General features: G+C 40.7%; 1 protein-coding gene across 1 annotated transcript in view; it reads left to right on the top strand.

Annotated features, from left to right (window-relative positions):
- The window catches only part of CCDC38 (coiled-coil domain containing 38), a 55,775-nt gene that overhangs the window by 17,142 nt on the left and 23,419 nt on the right, over positions 1 to 15,214 (top strand). Inside the window, exons 5-8 of the mRNA XM_017516143.1 lie at positions 5,018 to 5,082; positions 7,849 to 8,012; positions 8,103 to 8,183; positions 11,519 to 11,676. Of these exons, the coding sequence (XP_017371632.1) occupies positions 5,018 to 5,082; positions 7,849 to 8,012; positions 8,103 to 8,183; positions 11,519 to 11,676 (468 nt within the window). The remainder of the gene's footprint in view (positions 1 to 5,017; positions 5,083 to 7,848; positions 8,013 to 8,102; positions 8,184 to 11,518; positions 11,677 to 15,214) is intronic.

Here is a 15,214-nt window from a genome sequence, read left to right as displayed (position 1 = left end):
AAAAAAAAAAAAAAAAAAAAAAAAAAAAAGAGAGAGACTTTAGGATCCTTACCAGAAAATGTTTAGATTTTAATTTTTAAAATTCCAACAAGGTATTTTTAAGACAACCGGGAAGATTTGAATGCAGACTGTATATAAAACGACACTAAGGAATAGTTCATTTTGTTAGGGGTGATGGTGGTATTATCCTTATGATTTAAAACTTTTTATCTGCTAGAGTTACATATTAAAATATTTATGGATGAAATGATACAAAGGCTTGGATTTGCTTTGAAATATTCCAGGGAGGGAGACATTAAGGAAGGTGGCAATAAATGAGACAAGATTGGTAAAATGCCGATAATGTTGAAGTAGGTGACAGGTACACAGGGGAACATGATATGGCTCTCTATTTTTATGAATGTCAGTGATTACTGTAATTTAAAGTAGTTTTGTTTTGCTCTGTCACCCAGGCTGGAGTGCGTTGGTGCAATCTTGGCTCACTGCAACCTCTGTCTCCCAGGTTTAAGCAATTCTCATGTCTCAGCCTTTGAGTAGCTGGGACAACAGGTGCATGCCACCACACCTGGCTAATATTTTTGTATTTTTAGTAGAGACGGGGTTTTGCCATGTTAGCCAGGGTAGTCTCGAACTCCTGGGCTCAAGTGATCTACCCACCTTGGTCTCCCAAAGTGCTAGGATTACAGGCATGGCTCACCACGCCCAGCCTAAAGTTTTAAAATCTATTCAAAAGACAGCTGTGTGATACGTGCTGATTGATTTCATATGCATTTTATTTAATCCTCTACAAAAAATTGTTAAATATTTTTGCCTCCTTTTTGTGTCTGATGAAAGTAGCTCATGGAGTCTGTCACTAATTTGAAGTCTCTCAGTGGGTGTAGAATTCAAGCCAAAACCTGTCTGACTCCAAAACTTGTTTGTTACCTCCCAATTAACATTTATTAATGATTATAATAATCATTGTTGCCATTACTAACTTTGAGAAATTAAATGATTACTCATCCCAATTGTATTGTTTAAATCATAGCCGCTAACACTGATTAAGAAATTACTATGTGTTTTTGTAATATATTGTATCATTTCCCTCTCACAACACCACTATGAAGTAGAGGAGTGAATCTGCCCAGGCTTACTTTGCTTTGGTAATAAACCACTCCTAAATTTCAGCGGCTTCCAATAACAGAGGTTTAATTATCCTTCACTTATCAGTGAAGGGTCTTCTGCTGAAAGAACAGTTCCTGCCTAGGGTGTTGCTGGAGTTACAGCAAAGGGAGAAAGGAGAAAAACAGGTGGTGGTTCTTGAAGCTTCTTCCTGGAGGCAGTATAAATCCCATCCAATCCCATTCCCTGGGGTGAATCTTTCAATAGGCAAGCCTGACACCAACTTAGTGGGGAAAGAGAATCCTCTCACAGAGAGGGGCCGCATGTATTTGGGAACAATAACATAGTCGGCCATAGGCAGTATCGTCATTTCACAAATGAGGAAACTGAGGCATAGAGCGAGGGTAATTTACTCATGTTCTCACAGCTAGTAAGAGGTGAAGGTCAAATATGACCTAGGAAGACGTGGGCCTCCTAGGCAGCACAGGTTCAGTGGTTACTTGGAAATACTGTTTTCTATTTCTATTTGCTTTTTTTTGCTTTTATTATTAATTTTTGAGAGAATGTCCCACTTTGTCACCCAGGCTGGAGTGTAGTGGTGTGATCATGACTCACTACAGCCTTGATTTTCTGGCTCCTCCCACCTTAGCACCCCCTCCTAAGTAGCTGGGACTACAGGCACCTGCAACCGCACCTGGCTAAGTTTTGTATATTTTTGTAGAGACAGGGCTTTGCCATGCTGTCGAGGCTGGTCTCAAACTCCTGGGCTGAAGTGATCCACTCACCCCAGCCTCCCAAAGTGCTGGGATTATAGGCATGAGCCACTGGGCCTGGCCCTGCTTTTATTGCTATTTTTAATTGACCCATAATAATCATACATATTGATGGGGAACAGTGTGATGTTTCAGTACATGTATAGACTGCGTCATAATCAAATTGGAGTAATTATCATATTCATCACCTTAAACATTTATCATTTATTTGTGTTGGGAACATTCAAAATCCATTCTTCTAGTTATTTGAAAATATGTAACAAAATTATTAACTAGAGTCATTTTACAGCGCTATCTCACACTAGAACTTACTCCTGCTGTCTCGCTGTACTTGTGTATCTGTTAGCCAACCTCTTATCCCCACCCCCATCCTTCCCTGCTTCTAGTGACTACTATTCTACCCTCTACTTCTATGAGGTCAATTTTTTAGCTTCCATGTAGGAGAGAATATTTAAATTCTTAAACTTTAGATTCAGGGGGTACATGTGTAGGTTTGTTACAAGGGTATGTTGCATGGTGCTGAGCGTTGGGCTTCTATTGATTGCATCACCCAAATAGTGAACATGGTACCCAATAGAAAGTTTTTCAAGCCTTGCTCCCCTCCCTTCCTCCCTGCTTCACGAGGCCTCAGTGTCTATTATTCCTGTCTTTATGTCCATGTGTATGCAATGTTTAGCTCCCACTTGTAAGTGAGAACATGCAGTATTTGCTTTTCTGTTTCTGTGTTAATTCACTTTGGAGAATGACTTCCAGCTCTATCCATGCTGCTGCAATGGACATGCTTTCATTCTTTGTTCACAGCTGCATAGTATTCCATGGTGTACATGTACCACATTTTCTTTATCCAGTCCACTGCTGATGGGCATCTAGGTTGAGTCCCTGTGTGTGCTAAGGTTAACAGTGTTGGGATGAACATACACGTGCAGGTGTCTTTTTGGTAGAACAGTTTATTTTCTTTTGGGTAGATACCCAGTAACAGGATTGCTGAGTTGGATGATAGTCCTATTTTTAGTTCTTTGAAAAACCTCCAAACTGCTTTCCACAGGGGCTGAACTAACGGCATATTTCCATCAACAGTGTATAAGCGTTCCATTTTCTCTGAAACCTAGTCATCTGTTATTTTACTTTTTAATCATAGCCATTCTGACGAGTGTGAGATGGCATCTCATTGTGATTTTGGTTTGCATTTCTCTGATTATTGGCAATGTTAGGCGTTCTTTCCAGTTTGTTGGTCATTTGTATGTCTTTTTTTTTTTTGCCTGCTTTTCAGTGTGCCTGGTTTTTTGTTGTTGTTTTTGTTCATTTGTTTAAGTTCCTTATAGATTCTGGATATTAGGCCTTTGTTGAATGCATATCTTGCAAATATTTTCTCCTATGCTATAGGTTGTTTGTTTAGTCTGTTGATAGGTGGGGTTTTTTTGGTTTGTTTGTTTTTTGTTTTTTGTTTTGCTGTGCAGAAGCTCTTTACTTAAATTAGATCTGAACTGCCAATTTTTATTTTTGTTGCATTTGGTTTTGAGAACTTTGCCTGGGCCAATGTCCAGAAGAGTATGACACAGGTTTTCTTTTGGGATTTGTATAGTTGGAGGTCTTATATTGAAGTCTTGAACCCCTCTTAAGTTTTTTATATGGTAAGAAGGAGGGGTCTAGTTTCATTCTTCTGCATGTGGCTAGCCAGTTTTCCCAGTGCCATTTATTGAAAAGGGGATCCTCTTCCCATTATTTATTACTGTCAACTTTGTTGAAGATCAGTTGGTTGTAGTTGTGCAGCTTTATTTCTCAGTTCTCTATTTTGTTCCATCGGTCTGGTCTATTTTTGTACCAGTACCATGCTGTTTTTGTTACTGTAGCCTTGTAGTATAGTTTGAAATCAGGTAATATGATGAGTTCAGCTTTGTTCTTTTTGCTTAGGATTGTTTTGGCTATTTGGGCTCTTTTATGGCTCCATGTAATTTTTATGAATTATTAATTTATTTAGAGACAGTGCCTTGCCCAGGGCTTTATTTGGTTTGGTAGGTTTTTTTTTTTATTACTGATTTAATTTCAGAACACATTATTAGTTCGGGGTTACAATTTCTTCCTAATTCAATCTTGGGAGGTTGTGTGTTTCCAGGAATTTATCCATTTCCTCTAGATTTTCCAGTTTGTTGGCACAGGTGTTCATAACAGCTTCTGAAGATCTCTTGTATTTCTGTGGAATTGACTGTAATGTTACCTTTATCATTTCTGAGTGTGCTTATTTGGACCTTCTCTCATTTTTCTTTGTTAATCCAGCTAGTGTTTTGTCAATCTTGTTTATCCTTTCAAAGAATCAACTTTTGTCTCATTGATCCTTTGTATGGTTTTATTTTTTAGTCTCAGTTTCATTTAGTTCTGCTCTGATTTTAGTTATTTCTTTTCTTCTGCTAGCTATAGTTACATTCTTATTAAGAGATTTTATTTTATGCCACATTCTTTTGTTTTTTATGAAGCAAACATTATTGAAATATAGCATATGCATAAATTTCTAGAATGAAAAAAGCTTGAAAAGAAACATTTGGTATTTTCTATTGCTAGATGGTAAAACTAGTTGTCATCTTTTCCTTTCCTGACATAAATTTGGTTTATGGTCCCAAAAACATTTTGCCTAAGAGCTTTGGTTTTAGGAATGGATTGGCCAAACATTAAGATTTAAAATAGTTCAGTCTTACTTGGTACAGCACAGGCTTAGGTTAGCTGTGTGACCTTGCATAAGAATTTTGACAACTCTACACTTCAGGACTTCACAGACAGGATGGGGATAGTAGTAAGTAATGAAGTTTAGCCACTTAAACTTTAAGTTTTATTTTATGTCCAGAATATGATGGACATAAAATAAATTGTAATTACTATTATTAAATCCGTTTGAGTGGTTAGGAAAAGGTTTATTTGAAGGTGTAGTATTTTTTAAAGATCAGTTACATACTCACTCTCTGACCTCACTCCTACCACTCCCTCTCTTGTCCCAAAAGACAACTGCCCAAAATGCCATAATCCCAAATGTTGAAATCCTGAAAGATCAAAATCTCAAAAATAATTTAATTATATGGCTTTTATTTTATATTTTATATAGCATTTTTGAGGATGATGAACTAAACTTAAGTCTATTTCAACTTTCTTCACAGGTTCAGACACAAAAAGGACTGTCCATGAATTTATTAAGGACCACAGAGACAGGTTTCTGCTCGAGGTAGTAAAAATAACTTTTCTCCCCTAGCCAAATGGAAGACTTCCTGCATAGTGTCAAATATTTACCTTGACATTCTGCTTTTCTATTACACGTCCCAAATCTTTTGGTTGAACAGGTTGGATTTTTCATGTGTTCATTAATTTGAAAAATCCTTACTGAGAGTTTAGTATGTGCCAAGCAGTAAACAAAGCAAAGACCTGCCCCTGAAAGGATTTACATGCCTTGGGCTGGCTCCCAAGCATGCATCACCAGCACGGAAGGTTCCAGGAAGTTATCCTTGACCCATTTTTACAATCCACATCCAAATAGATCTTCAAATATTCAAATATTCTTTTTCAAAATATATCCATAATCAGACTACTTTTCATGACCTCCACAGCTACCACTTCAGTCCAAGCCACCAACATCTATCGCATGTATTATTGTTATAACTTCGAAGCCTGGGTCTCCTGCCCCTACTGTGGCTGCGCTGCAGTTGCTCTGTTCTCCACACAGTGAAAGGATCATGCCCTTCCTCCGCCAAAGGTCCCCTGCTCACTCTCTGACCTCACTCCTACCACTCTTTCTCTTGTCCCAAAAGACAACTACCCAAAATGCCATAATCCCAAATGTTGAAATCCTGAAAGATCAAAGTCTCAAAAATAGAGTTCTGAAAAACATAAACTTAAAAATTCTTTAAAAGACATTTATTTACAGTTTTAAAGGGGGATTTTTTTTTTGAGAACATACGACAACATGACAGACCATCTCTTAAGCCACTTTATACAATGAAATAGGCCATAACAACATACGTATTTTTGCCAGTACAAATACACAGGCATTCTAACAACAATTGCACAGGTGTAACCATTATGAGCAGACTAACTATATGCAGAAAGAAATAGGTCCAAAAGCAAAATGTATAAATGGATATTGCTCTGGTTGGTAATTTATGCACCCAGCTTTATAACTGCAGTCATCAAATAAACTTTATAAATAACAGATCGAAATTCACTTTTAGAAGCCTTTGATTGTCCCCTAATTCCAAATCTGTCATTATGTCAATATATTTTCTGGAGACACAACTGAAGTCCATTTTCTTCTGAATAAAGGCAATAACAAGGTAATAGTTCTGTCTCACATGATGCCACTATCCTGTGATTGTGATTTTCAGGATTTTAGACATTAGGGATTTTAGAATTTTGATCTTTCAGGATTTCAACATTTGGGATTATGGAATTCAGTATTGTGTATTAGAGATGATTCAAACCCTTTCTGTTTCTCTTGCTCATTCTGCTCCAGCCTCCGTGGCCTCCTTGCTGTTCCTGGGACACACCAATCACTCTCTTGCCTCCAGGCTGATGCCATGGAGGCCTTTCTTTATATCAGGTTGGTACAAAAGTATTGTGGGTTTTGCTATTTCAATGACAAAAGCCGCAATTACTTTTGCACCAACCTAATAGGAGGAACATTCCTCCCACAGAAATCCTCATGGTTGGTTTCCTACTTCCTTCCAGTCTCTGTTTAATTCTCACCACATCAGGGAGACTTTCCTTGGCTGTTCTCTACATGATAACAACCCCCTGCCCTTGTCCACAAGCACCCCATCCTGCTTTCATCAGCTTCCTTCCTGAATGGACACTCCATGCCAGCAGTTATGTTTCTTTGGATCGTCACTCAATTTACACCCCTTAAAACAGTCCTCACACACAGTAGGCACTCAATAAGTATTGATGAATAAAGTAATGATTGAAGCATTATTTTGTTATAAACTTGGAGGGTCTAATTATTGGTTGTTATTTATTTAAAATTATCTCATTTCCATATTTTAAATTCATTTATATTATAAATGTATGTGGCCTTATTTATGATTTGTTTTTTTCCTGCATGGCATTAAAAACCCAAATGGATCTGAGTGTGGTGGCTCACGCCTGTAATCCTAGCACTGTGGGAAGCCACGGCGGGTGGATTGCTTGAGCTCAGGAGTTTGAGATCAGCCTGGCCGACATGGCAAAAACCCTAAAAATACTCTACTAAAAATACAAAAATTAGCCAGGAATGGTGGTGTGTACCTACAAGTACCAGCTACTTGAGCAGCTGAGGTGGGAGGATTGCTTGAGCTTGGGTCGTCGAAGCTGCCATGAGCCAAGATCACCCCACTGCACTCCAGCCTGGGTGACAGAGACCCTGTCTCAAAAACAAAAACACCAAGTGGATTCTTATATTCTGTACTAAAAAAAATAGAAGTAAATAGAAGGCAGATGTCAAAGTTGTGTTTGGGGATCTAGACAGGCCTCTTTGATTATAGTTAGACATGGCACCCTTGGGCTGGCACCTAGGGATGCTCCCCTGGCATGGCAGAGTTACTGCTTTCTCCCATGGTCTTCTTATTGGCGGAGAAGCTGGCAGCTTTTGTGGCTGCAGACAGTCCAGTTTCCCAATTCCCAGAAAGTGCTGGGGGGTAATCCACTGTAGGTAACACAGGCTGCACCTGCTCTTTGGAGGAATAGGCAGCTATTTTTTATTTGTGGGGCAGAGCCCTTTTGGAACAACACTGACGCTCTTCATAAAAGTAAGAGAAGGAAATTAGTCTCCCTTGTAATTGTCCCCCAAAATAAAAACTCCTTCAGGAAATGAAGTCCATTGCTTCAAGATTTAGGCATGCTATTATTTCTATTACAAATGTTTGCTTGCCGTGCAAGCTACTTTCTCCTGTATTATAAGCCTGTTGAAATGTACTAGAAATGTGGAATAATGTTTTTATACTTCTGTCTTCAATGCCCCTAGTATGCTTTGTCAACCAAAAGAAACACAATCAAAAAGTTTGAAAAGTGCATAGCAATGAGGGAAAGGCAACTCGAAAAAGCAGAGAAAAAGCTCCAACATGACGCACTGGCCTTTGAAGAGTTCCTTCGAGAAAATGACCAGGAATCTGTAGACGCTCTGAAATTGTTAGTTTCATCACTCTGGCCAAATCCCTCCTACCTCTTTTGTTTGTTTGTTTCTAAGAAGCCAATTACCAAATCTTCATTGCTTTTCAGGGCAGCACAAGAAACAATAAACAAACTCCAAATGACAGCAGAGCTGAAGAAAGCAAGCATGGAGGTACAAGCAGTGAAAAGGTGAGGGCGGGCTCCGCCTTCTTGTGGCCAGATTTCCCGGCACATTAAAACCTATTTGTGCCAGATAAGACCTGGGCTGGACACCGTGGCTCACGCCTGTAATCCCAGTGCTTTGGGAGGGCAAGGTGGGTGGATCACAAGGTCAAGAGATTGAGACCATCCTGGCCAACTTGGTGAAACTCCATGTCTACTAAAAAAATGCAAAAATTAGCGGGTGTGGTGCCATGCAACTGTAGTCCCAGCTACTCAGGAGGCTGAGGCAGGATAATCGCTTGAACACAGGAGGCAGAGATTGCAGTGAGCCGAGATTGCGCCACTGCACTCCAGCCTGGGCGACAGAGCAAGACTCCGTCTAAAACAAACTAACTAAAAAACCATCCTATTCATGCCATGTAAGACCGAATAATCTTGATGTATCAAGATTTGTTCCTGCCTGGGTATCGGGACAGAATGTGGCTTCTGGCTGGAAAGCCTCTCTAACTTGTAGATACAGAAGCAAAAAAAATTAGTTGAAGCAAAACAATGTTAGGAATAAACAATAAATTGTTGTCTAAGTGCCCTTCATTCATTCATTCATTTTCTTTTTACACTTTTGGTTTAGTCTGATTGTACTTTTTCATTCATTCTGAGACATGTTCTCTCCCAGCATTTTAACATCTCTGAAATTGGGATTCATTCTATAATCATCATATAAATATTTTTTATATTTATTCTTAACACTTTGTAGAAACTAGCATTGCTATTATAAACTAAGAGCTGCTGGGTGCACTGCTCACCTCTCAGCTCCTTTGGAAGCTGAGGCGGGAGGATCGCTTGAGCCCAGGAGTTCAAGTGAAGTCGGAGCAACACAGTAGGACCCCGTCTCTAGTAAAAATAAATAAAAATTAAAAACTAAGATCTATAAAGAGAAAAACGTATTGGAGCAGGAGTTGGGATAAAATTGTACCATCTGTCACTCTTTTTCAAACTTGGATGTTTCCTTCTATGGTCAAAGAAACTGACTTGAACTAATTTTTTTTTTGAGATGGAGTTTCTTTCTTGTCCAAGCTGGAGTGCAATGGCGCAATCTTGATTGACTGCAACTTCTGCCTCCCGGTTTCAAGCAATTCTCCCGTCTCAGACTCCCAAGTAGCTGGAATTACAGGCGTGAGCCACCACACCTGTTTGTATTTTTAGTAGAAACAGGGTTCCACCATGTTAGCCAGGCTAGTCTCGAACTCCTGGCCTCCCAAAGTGCTGGGATTACAGGTGTGAGCCACCACGCCCAGCCTAACTAATATTAAGTAGCTAAAGAAGCTTCCTTCTGTCATCATTTTTGGACAGTAATTTCATGATTCAGAAGACATTGTAGTGCTGGTATCAGGTCAATGCTAAAACTTACTTTTCCTTTTTGATAACTTGATGCTTACCTCTCTCTCCTCTAGACCTAAGCCCTAGGCTTCTTAGATCCTTCAGACAAGCTAGTCTGAAATGAAGCAAATGAACTGGATGGTGGTTTCTCTGAAACCAACTGCACTAACAGAATGTGTGTTTCACATTCTGGCTATAGCAGGCTCTTCTGTTTTAGGAGCCTAAAGCTGACAGTGCATCAAGATGGAGAATTTCCTTCTCTCTTTCACCCCCTAATGCAATTAGCAGATTCTATCCATTTGTAGAATATTTCTAGAGCTAGAGTAGCAGCCTCTATTTTTGTGCAAAGCACTGCATTTATGCACCATAGCCACCGAGTTGAATCCTCCAAACAGCCCTGCCGAAGAGAACTTTTGATCGTTTATGTGTCACATCTTCCTAGAAAGGTGCAGAAGATCATGAAACACAAGCTTGCAGTGACGTGAGGGTAGCAGGTGCTCTTCTCTCTTTAAGGGCTTGAGATGGCCCCAGGAGTCCTCCCCTATAGGCAGTGTTGGAACGGGAAGGGGAGCATCTTCTGAAGCTTTTGCTTGGAAGCTGTATCATTCCAGCCAATTGTCACCCAGTGTTCTTTGTAGCATATCTGGGAGGATTTCAATCTAAAACCAAGGCAGTGGTAGAATGAAAGGCTCCCATCAATTCTTCCAGCTGGTGATGCGTGAGGCAGCCATTTACTGACCCTTGAAAATCACTCTCACACCAGGACTGAAGGAAGGCTCTGACAGAAGTATTAAAGCTGAGAACATGGATATGAAGTACTCTTGATAAGAGTATTGGTGACGGTGTGATTAATGAAGGCTCTGAAAGATAAAGGATTGGGGGCTCCCTTTCAAGTGGGCCTTCTTTTGTTATTTTAACATCCCTCTTTGTCCACTTTGTAACATAATACTGTCAGGCAGTGTGAAGCCGGGCAAAAGCTTTTGGTCCAAGTCACTCAGTATTGGCAAGAGCGTGGGCATCTGAGTCAGACAGACCTAGGCTTGAGGACTGGTTCTACCATTTACATCTCCTTTCCAAGATAAGAATAATAGTACCTATTTTAAAGTGCTGGCCCGAGGATAAGCCTGTGTCTGTAGTGTGTCCTGCCTATAGTAGTAGATGCTCATTAAATGTTAGTTTCTTTCTTCTCCTTACAAATGTACCATCTCTTGCTACCTTCTCCTTTTTCTTTTTTTTTGATATGGAATCTCGCTCTATCGCCCAGGCTGGAGTACCGTGGTGTGATCTCAGCTCACTGCAACTTCCGCCTTTTGGGTTTAAGCAATTCTCCTGCCTCAGCCTCCTGAGCAGCTTGGATAACAGGCGCCCACCACGATGTCTGGCTAATTTTTGTATTCTTAGTAGAGATGGGATTTCACCATGGTGGCCAGGCTGGTCTTGAACTTCTGACCTCAAGTGATCCACCTGCTTTGGCCTCCCGAAGTGCTGGGATTACAAGCGTGAGTCATGGTGCCTGGCCAATTTTTTGTATTTTTAGTAGAGACGGGGTTTTCACCATGTTGGCCAGGCTGGCCTTGAACTCCTGATCTCAGGTGGTCCGCCCACGTTGGCCTCCCAAAGTGCTGGGATTACAGGCATGAGCCACCGCACCCAGCCCTTTTGCTACCTTCTAATTTCTCCCTATGCCTAAAACTCAATACAGTATTTCCCACAGAAATAATAAATAAGTTGGGTAAAACTATCATGTCAATTCTATGTGTGCATATCCTTGGACATGTTTTATTTAAATGGCATTCCTAGAGTTTTCTTTCATCCTGTTCCATATTTCACTGAATCCCATATTTTTATGGCCATATGTATCCTTTTTGATAATTAAATTATTAATTCAAGTACATAATCAAGAGAAATAATTTTGTAAAAATTCTTTTTCATGAACATGCTTTCTCATAGATATACCTAATCATATCTTTGTTTCTTTTGAGTAGTGAAATAGCAAAAACAGAATTCCTCCTCAAGGAGTACATGAAATATGGTATTTTTCTGCTGCAATTGTCTCCAAAGCACTGGCAAATCCAGCAAGCACTAAAAAGAGCACAGGCATCAAAAAGTCAAGCAAATATCAACCTTCCCAAAATATTAACAAGTAAGTTACTTATTCTCAACTTTCATGAAGTAAATATCCTTAACTCTAAAATAATCTGCTTCAATGTTTATTTGTATTTATTTAAACAGATTTTTTAAAAAGCAGAACCTAAACAAAGATTTTCACAATCTCTGTTATTGTATATCCTTAATTTAGAAACTTGGGCTATTCAGATATAAAGTCTCTTTGTCCATGTGTGTTGCTATAGAGGAACACTCAAGGCTAGGCAATTTGTAAAGAAAAGAGGTTTATTTGGTTCACAGTTCTGCTGGCTGTACAAGAAGTGTGGCGCCAACATTATTTCCAGCAGGGGCTTCAGGCTGCTTCCACTCATGGCAGGAGGGAAACGTGTGCAGAGATCACGTGGTGTGAGGAGAAGCAAACGGGAGGGGAGCAGGTGCCAGGCTCTTTCAACAAGGAGCTCTTGTGGGAACTAAGAGAGCAAGGACTCACTCGTTGCTGTCAGGATTGCACCAAGCCATTCACAAGGGGTCTACCCCCCGACCTAAGCCTCCGTCACTAAGCCCCACCTCTGACATTGGGGATCAAATTCCACCATGAGATTTGGAGGGTCAAATATCCAAAGTGTAGCATAAAGCAATAAGAATATATGCATGGGGAAAGAGAAAATACATTAATTGCAACTGATATGGTAGCATATCTAGAAATCCCCTCTAAAAACCTGAGAGACTATTTGATTTTATTAAAGGATTCTTTAAACAGACACAAAGTCATTTATGTGGTTTTTCATTTTGTTTTGTTTCGTTTTTTTCTGAGACGGAGTCTCGCTCTGTCACCCAGGCTGGAGTGTAATGACGTTAATCTCAGCTCACTGCAACCTCTACCTCCCAGGTTCAAGCGATTCTTATGCCTCAGCCTCCCAAGTAGCTGGGATTACAGGTGCATACCACCACACCCAGCTAATTTTTGTATTTTTAGTAGAGATGGTGTTTCATTATGTTGGCCAGGCTGGTCTCAATCTCTTGATCTCATGATCTGCCTGGCTTGGCTGATCACCCCCGCCTTGGCTGTCATTTATGTTTTTTTTTAACCTAACATATTAATCTAAGTAAACCACCTTTATTAATTAGAAAATACACAAGAAGGTGGGACATGGTGGCTCATTTCTGTAATTCCAGCATTCTGGGAGGCCAAGGCAGTCAGATCACTTGAGCCTAGGAGTTTGGGACCAGCCTGGGCAACATGGCAAAACCCTTTCTCTACCAAAAAAAAAAAAAAAAAAAAAAAAATTAGCTGGGCGTGGTGATGCGCACCTCCCAGCTACTCAGGAGGCTGAGGTGAGAGGATCACCTGAACCCAGGAAGTCGAGGTTGCAGTGAGTCATGTGTGTACGCCACTACACTCCAGCCTGGGTGACAGGAGTGAGACCCTGTCTAGAAAGAGAGAGAGAGAGAGGAGAAGAAAAGAAAATAAAAGAAAGATGGAAGGAAGGAAAGAAAGGAAGGAAGGAGGGAAGGAGGGAAGGAGGAAGGAAGGAAGGAAGGAGGGAAGGAAGGAAGGAAGGAAAGAAGGAAGGAGAAGAAAAAAGAAAGGAAGACAAGGCAGGGCAAGGTAAGGCAAGAAAACAAGGAAATTAAATCTAAGAAAATGGAAACAGTAAGGAAGGGAGGGGAGAGGAGAGGAGGGAAGGGAAGAGAAAAGGAAACAAGGATATTAAATCTAAGAAAACAACTTATCTAAAAAAAGAAGGAAAGAAGAAAGAAAAAAAGGAAAAGGAAGGAAGGAAGGAAAGAAGGAAGGAAGGAAGGAAAGAAGGCAGGAAGGAGGGAGGGAGGGAGGCAGGGAGGGGGAAAGGAGGGAGGGAAGGAAGGAAGGAAGGAAGAAGGAAGGAAGGAAGAAAGGAAGGAAGGAAGGAGGGAGGGAGGGAAAAAGGGAGGGAGGGAAGAAAGGAAAAGAAGGAAGGAAGGAAGAAAACATACAAGGAAATTAAATCTAAGAAAACAACAATAACCTTAATGTGTGTGACCTGTAGCTTTGAGAAATAGAAACTATGTCATGTTTTCAGATAGACTGATATTATAAAGTTGCCAAATTTCCTAAAACAAATGTATAAGCTTTATGGAATTATAATTAAAATGTTACCAAAAATGTGTCAGGGAATTGGGTCTTGGGTGGAGAGAACTTTGCACAATAATCCAAACGTTCATCTAGAAAGATAAACAAATACTTTCGAATTAGGAAGGTAAGGGGAGAAGGATTACAAATCCTTAAAACTTTTATTTAATATCATGGAGTCTCAGTAATCGAAACAGTCATGTACTGGCATTAGGTCAGCTCAATGGACCAGATATGGGTCCTGTTACATATATATAAGAATTTAAGCCAGGTGCAGTGGCTCACACTTATAATCCCAGCAGTTTGGGAGGCTAAGGAGGGAGGATTGCTTGAGCCAGGAGTTTGAGGCCAGCTTGGGCAACATAGTGAGACGTCATCTCTACAAAAAATTTTAAAATTAGCTGAGTGTGGTGGCACGCAACTGTAGTTCTACCACTAGGGAGGCTGAGGTGGGAGGATTGCTTGAGCCCAGGAGGAGGAAGCTGCAGTGAGCCATGATCCTAGCACTGCACTCCAGCCTGGGCAACAGACCAAGACCCTGTCTCAAAAAAAAAAAAAAAAAAAAAAAAAAGAAAGAAGAAAAAAGTGAAAGCAGGGTCACAAATCAAAGGGAATGATTTGCACTTTCAACTAACACTGGGGTAACCAGACCAGACATATCCTCTTGCCTGAAAAACTGGCATATGAAACAGGAATTTTCAGACATTGGACAGCAAAGCAGAGCGATCCCTTGAAGAGGGAAAACCAGGGAGGTGAGCCCTAGGATTGCCTCTGCTTACTTCCTGGAGAGTTTCCAGGATTCAGTGCAGGGATGGGGAGCCAGGGGGAGCCCAGCTGAGAACTGATGCCACTACTCCAGGATAGGAGCATTTACACCACAGAAATTGGCAAACTATAAATCAGGGGGAGTTTGCTTTCAAGAGACTTGGTTGTTAAACCTTTACCAATACACTGCTAATGGTTTCCCTGCTCGGTTCCCTACCTCTCTCACTGTGCCAAGTGTGATTAAATTAGGTCATATGTGTAAAGTGTTGAGCACAGGATAACATTTGGTTAAAGCTAAGTGGTGGAAAAAACCCGAGAAGTACTTGCATTCAACAACTTAAGATTCAGTCCTTCTGGGGCCAGGTGTGGTGGCTAACACCTGTAATCCTAACAATTTGGGAAGCCAAGGCAGGCGGAATGCTTGAGCCTAGAAGTTGAACACCAGCCTGGGCAACATGGTGAAACCCCATCTCTACAAAAAAAGTACAAAACTGGCTGGGCGCGGTGGCTCAAGCCTGTAATCCCAGCACTTTGGGAGACCGAGGCGGGTGGATCACGAGGTCAAGAGATCGAGACCACCCTGGTCAACATGGTGAAACCCCGTCTCTACTAAAAATACAAAAAATTAGCTGGGCATGGTGGCGCGTGCCTGTAATCCCAGCTACTCAGGACGCTGAGGCAGGAGAATTGCCTGAAC

This window comes from Cebus imitator, unplaced genomic scaffold, assembly GCF_001604975.1.
Source record: "Cebus imitator isolate Cc_AM_T3 unplaced genomic scaffold, Cebus_imitator-1.0 Scaffold18, whole genome shotgun sequence".
NCBI classification, from domain to species: domain Eukaryota; kingdom Metazoa; phylum Chordata; class Mammalia; order Primates; family Cebidae; genus Cebus; species Cebus imitator.
The sequence above is the reverse complement of the archived record's forward strand: the minus strand, read 5'-3'. Positions and strand labels throughout refer to the sequence as shown.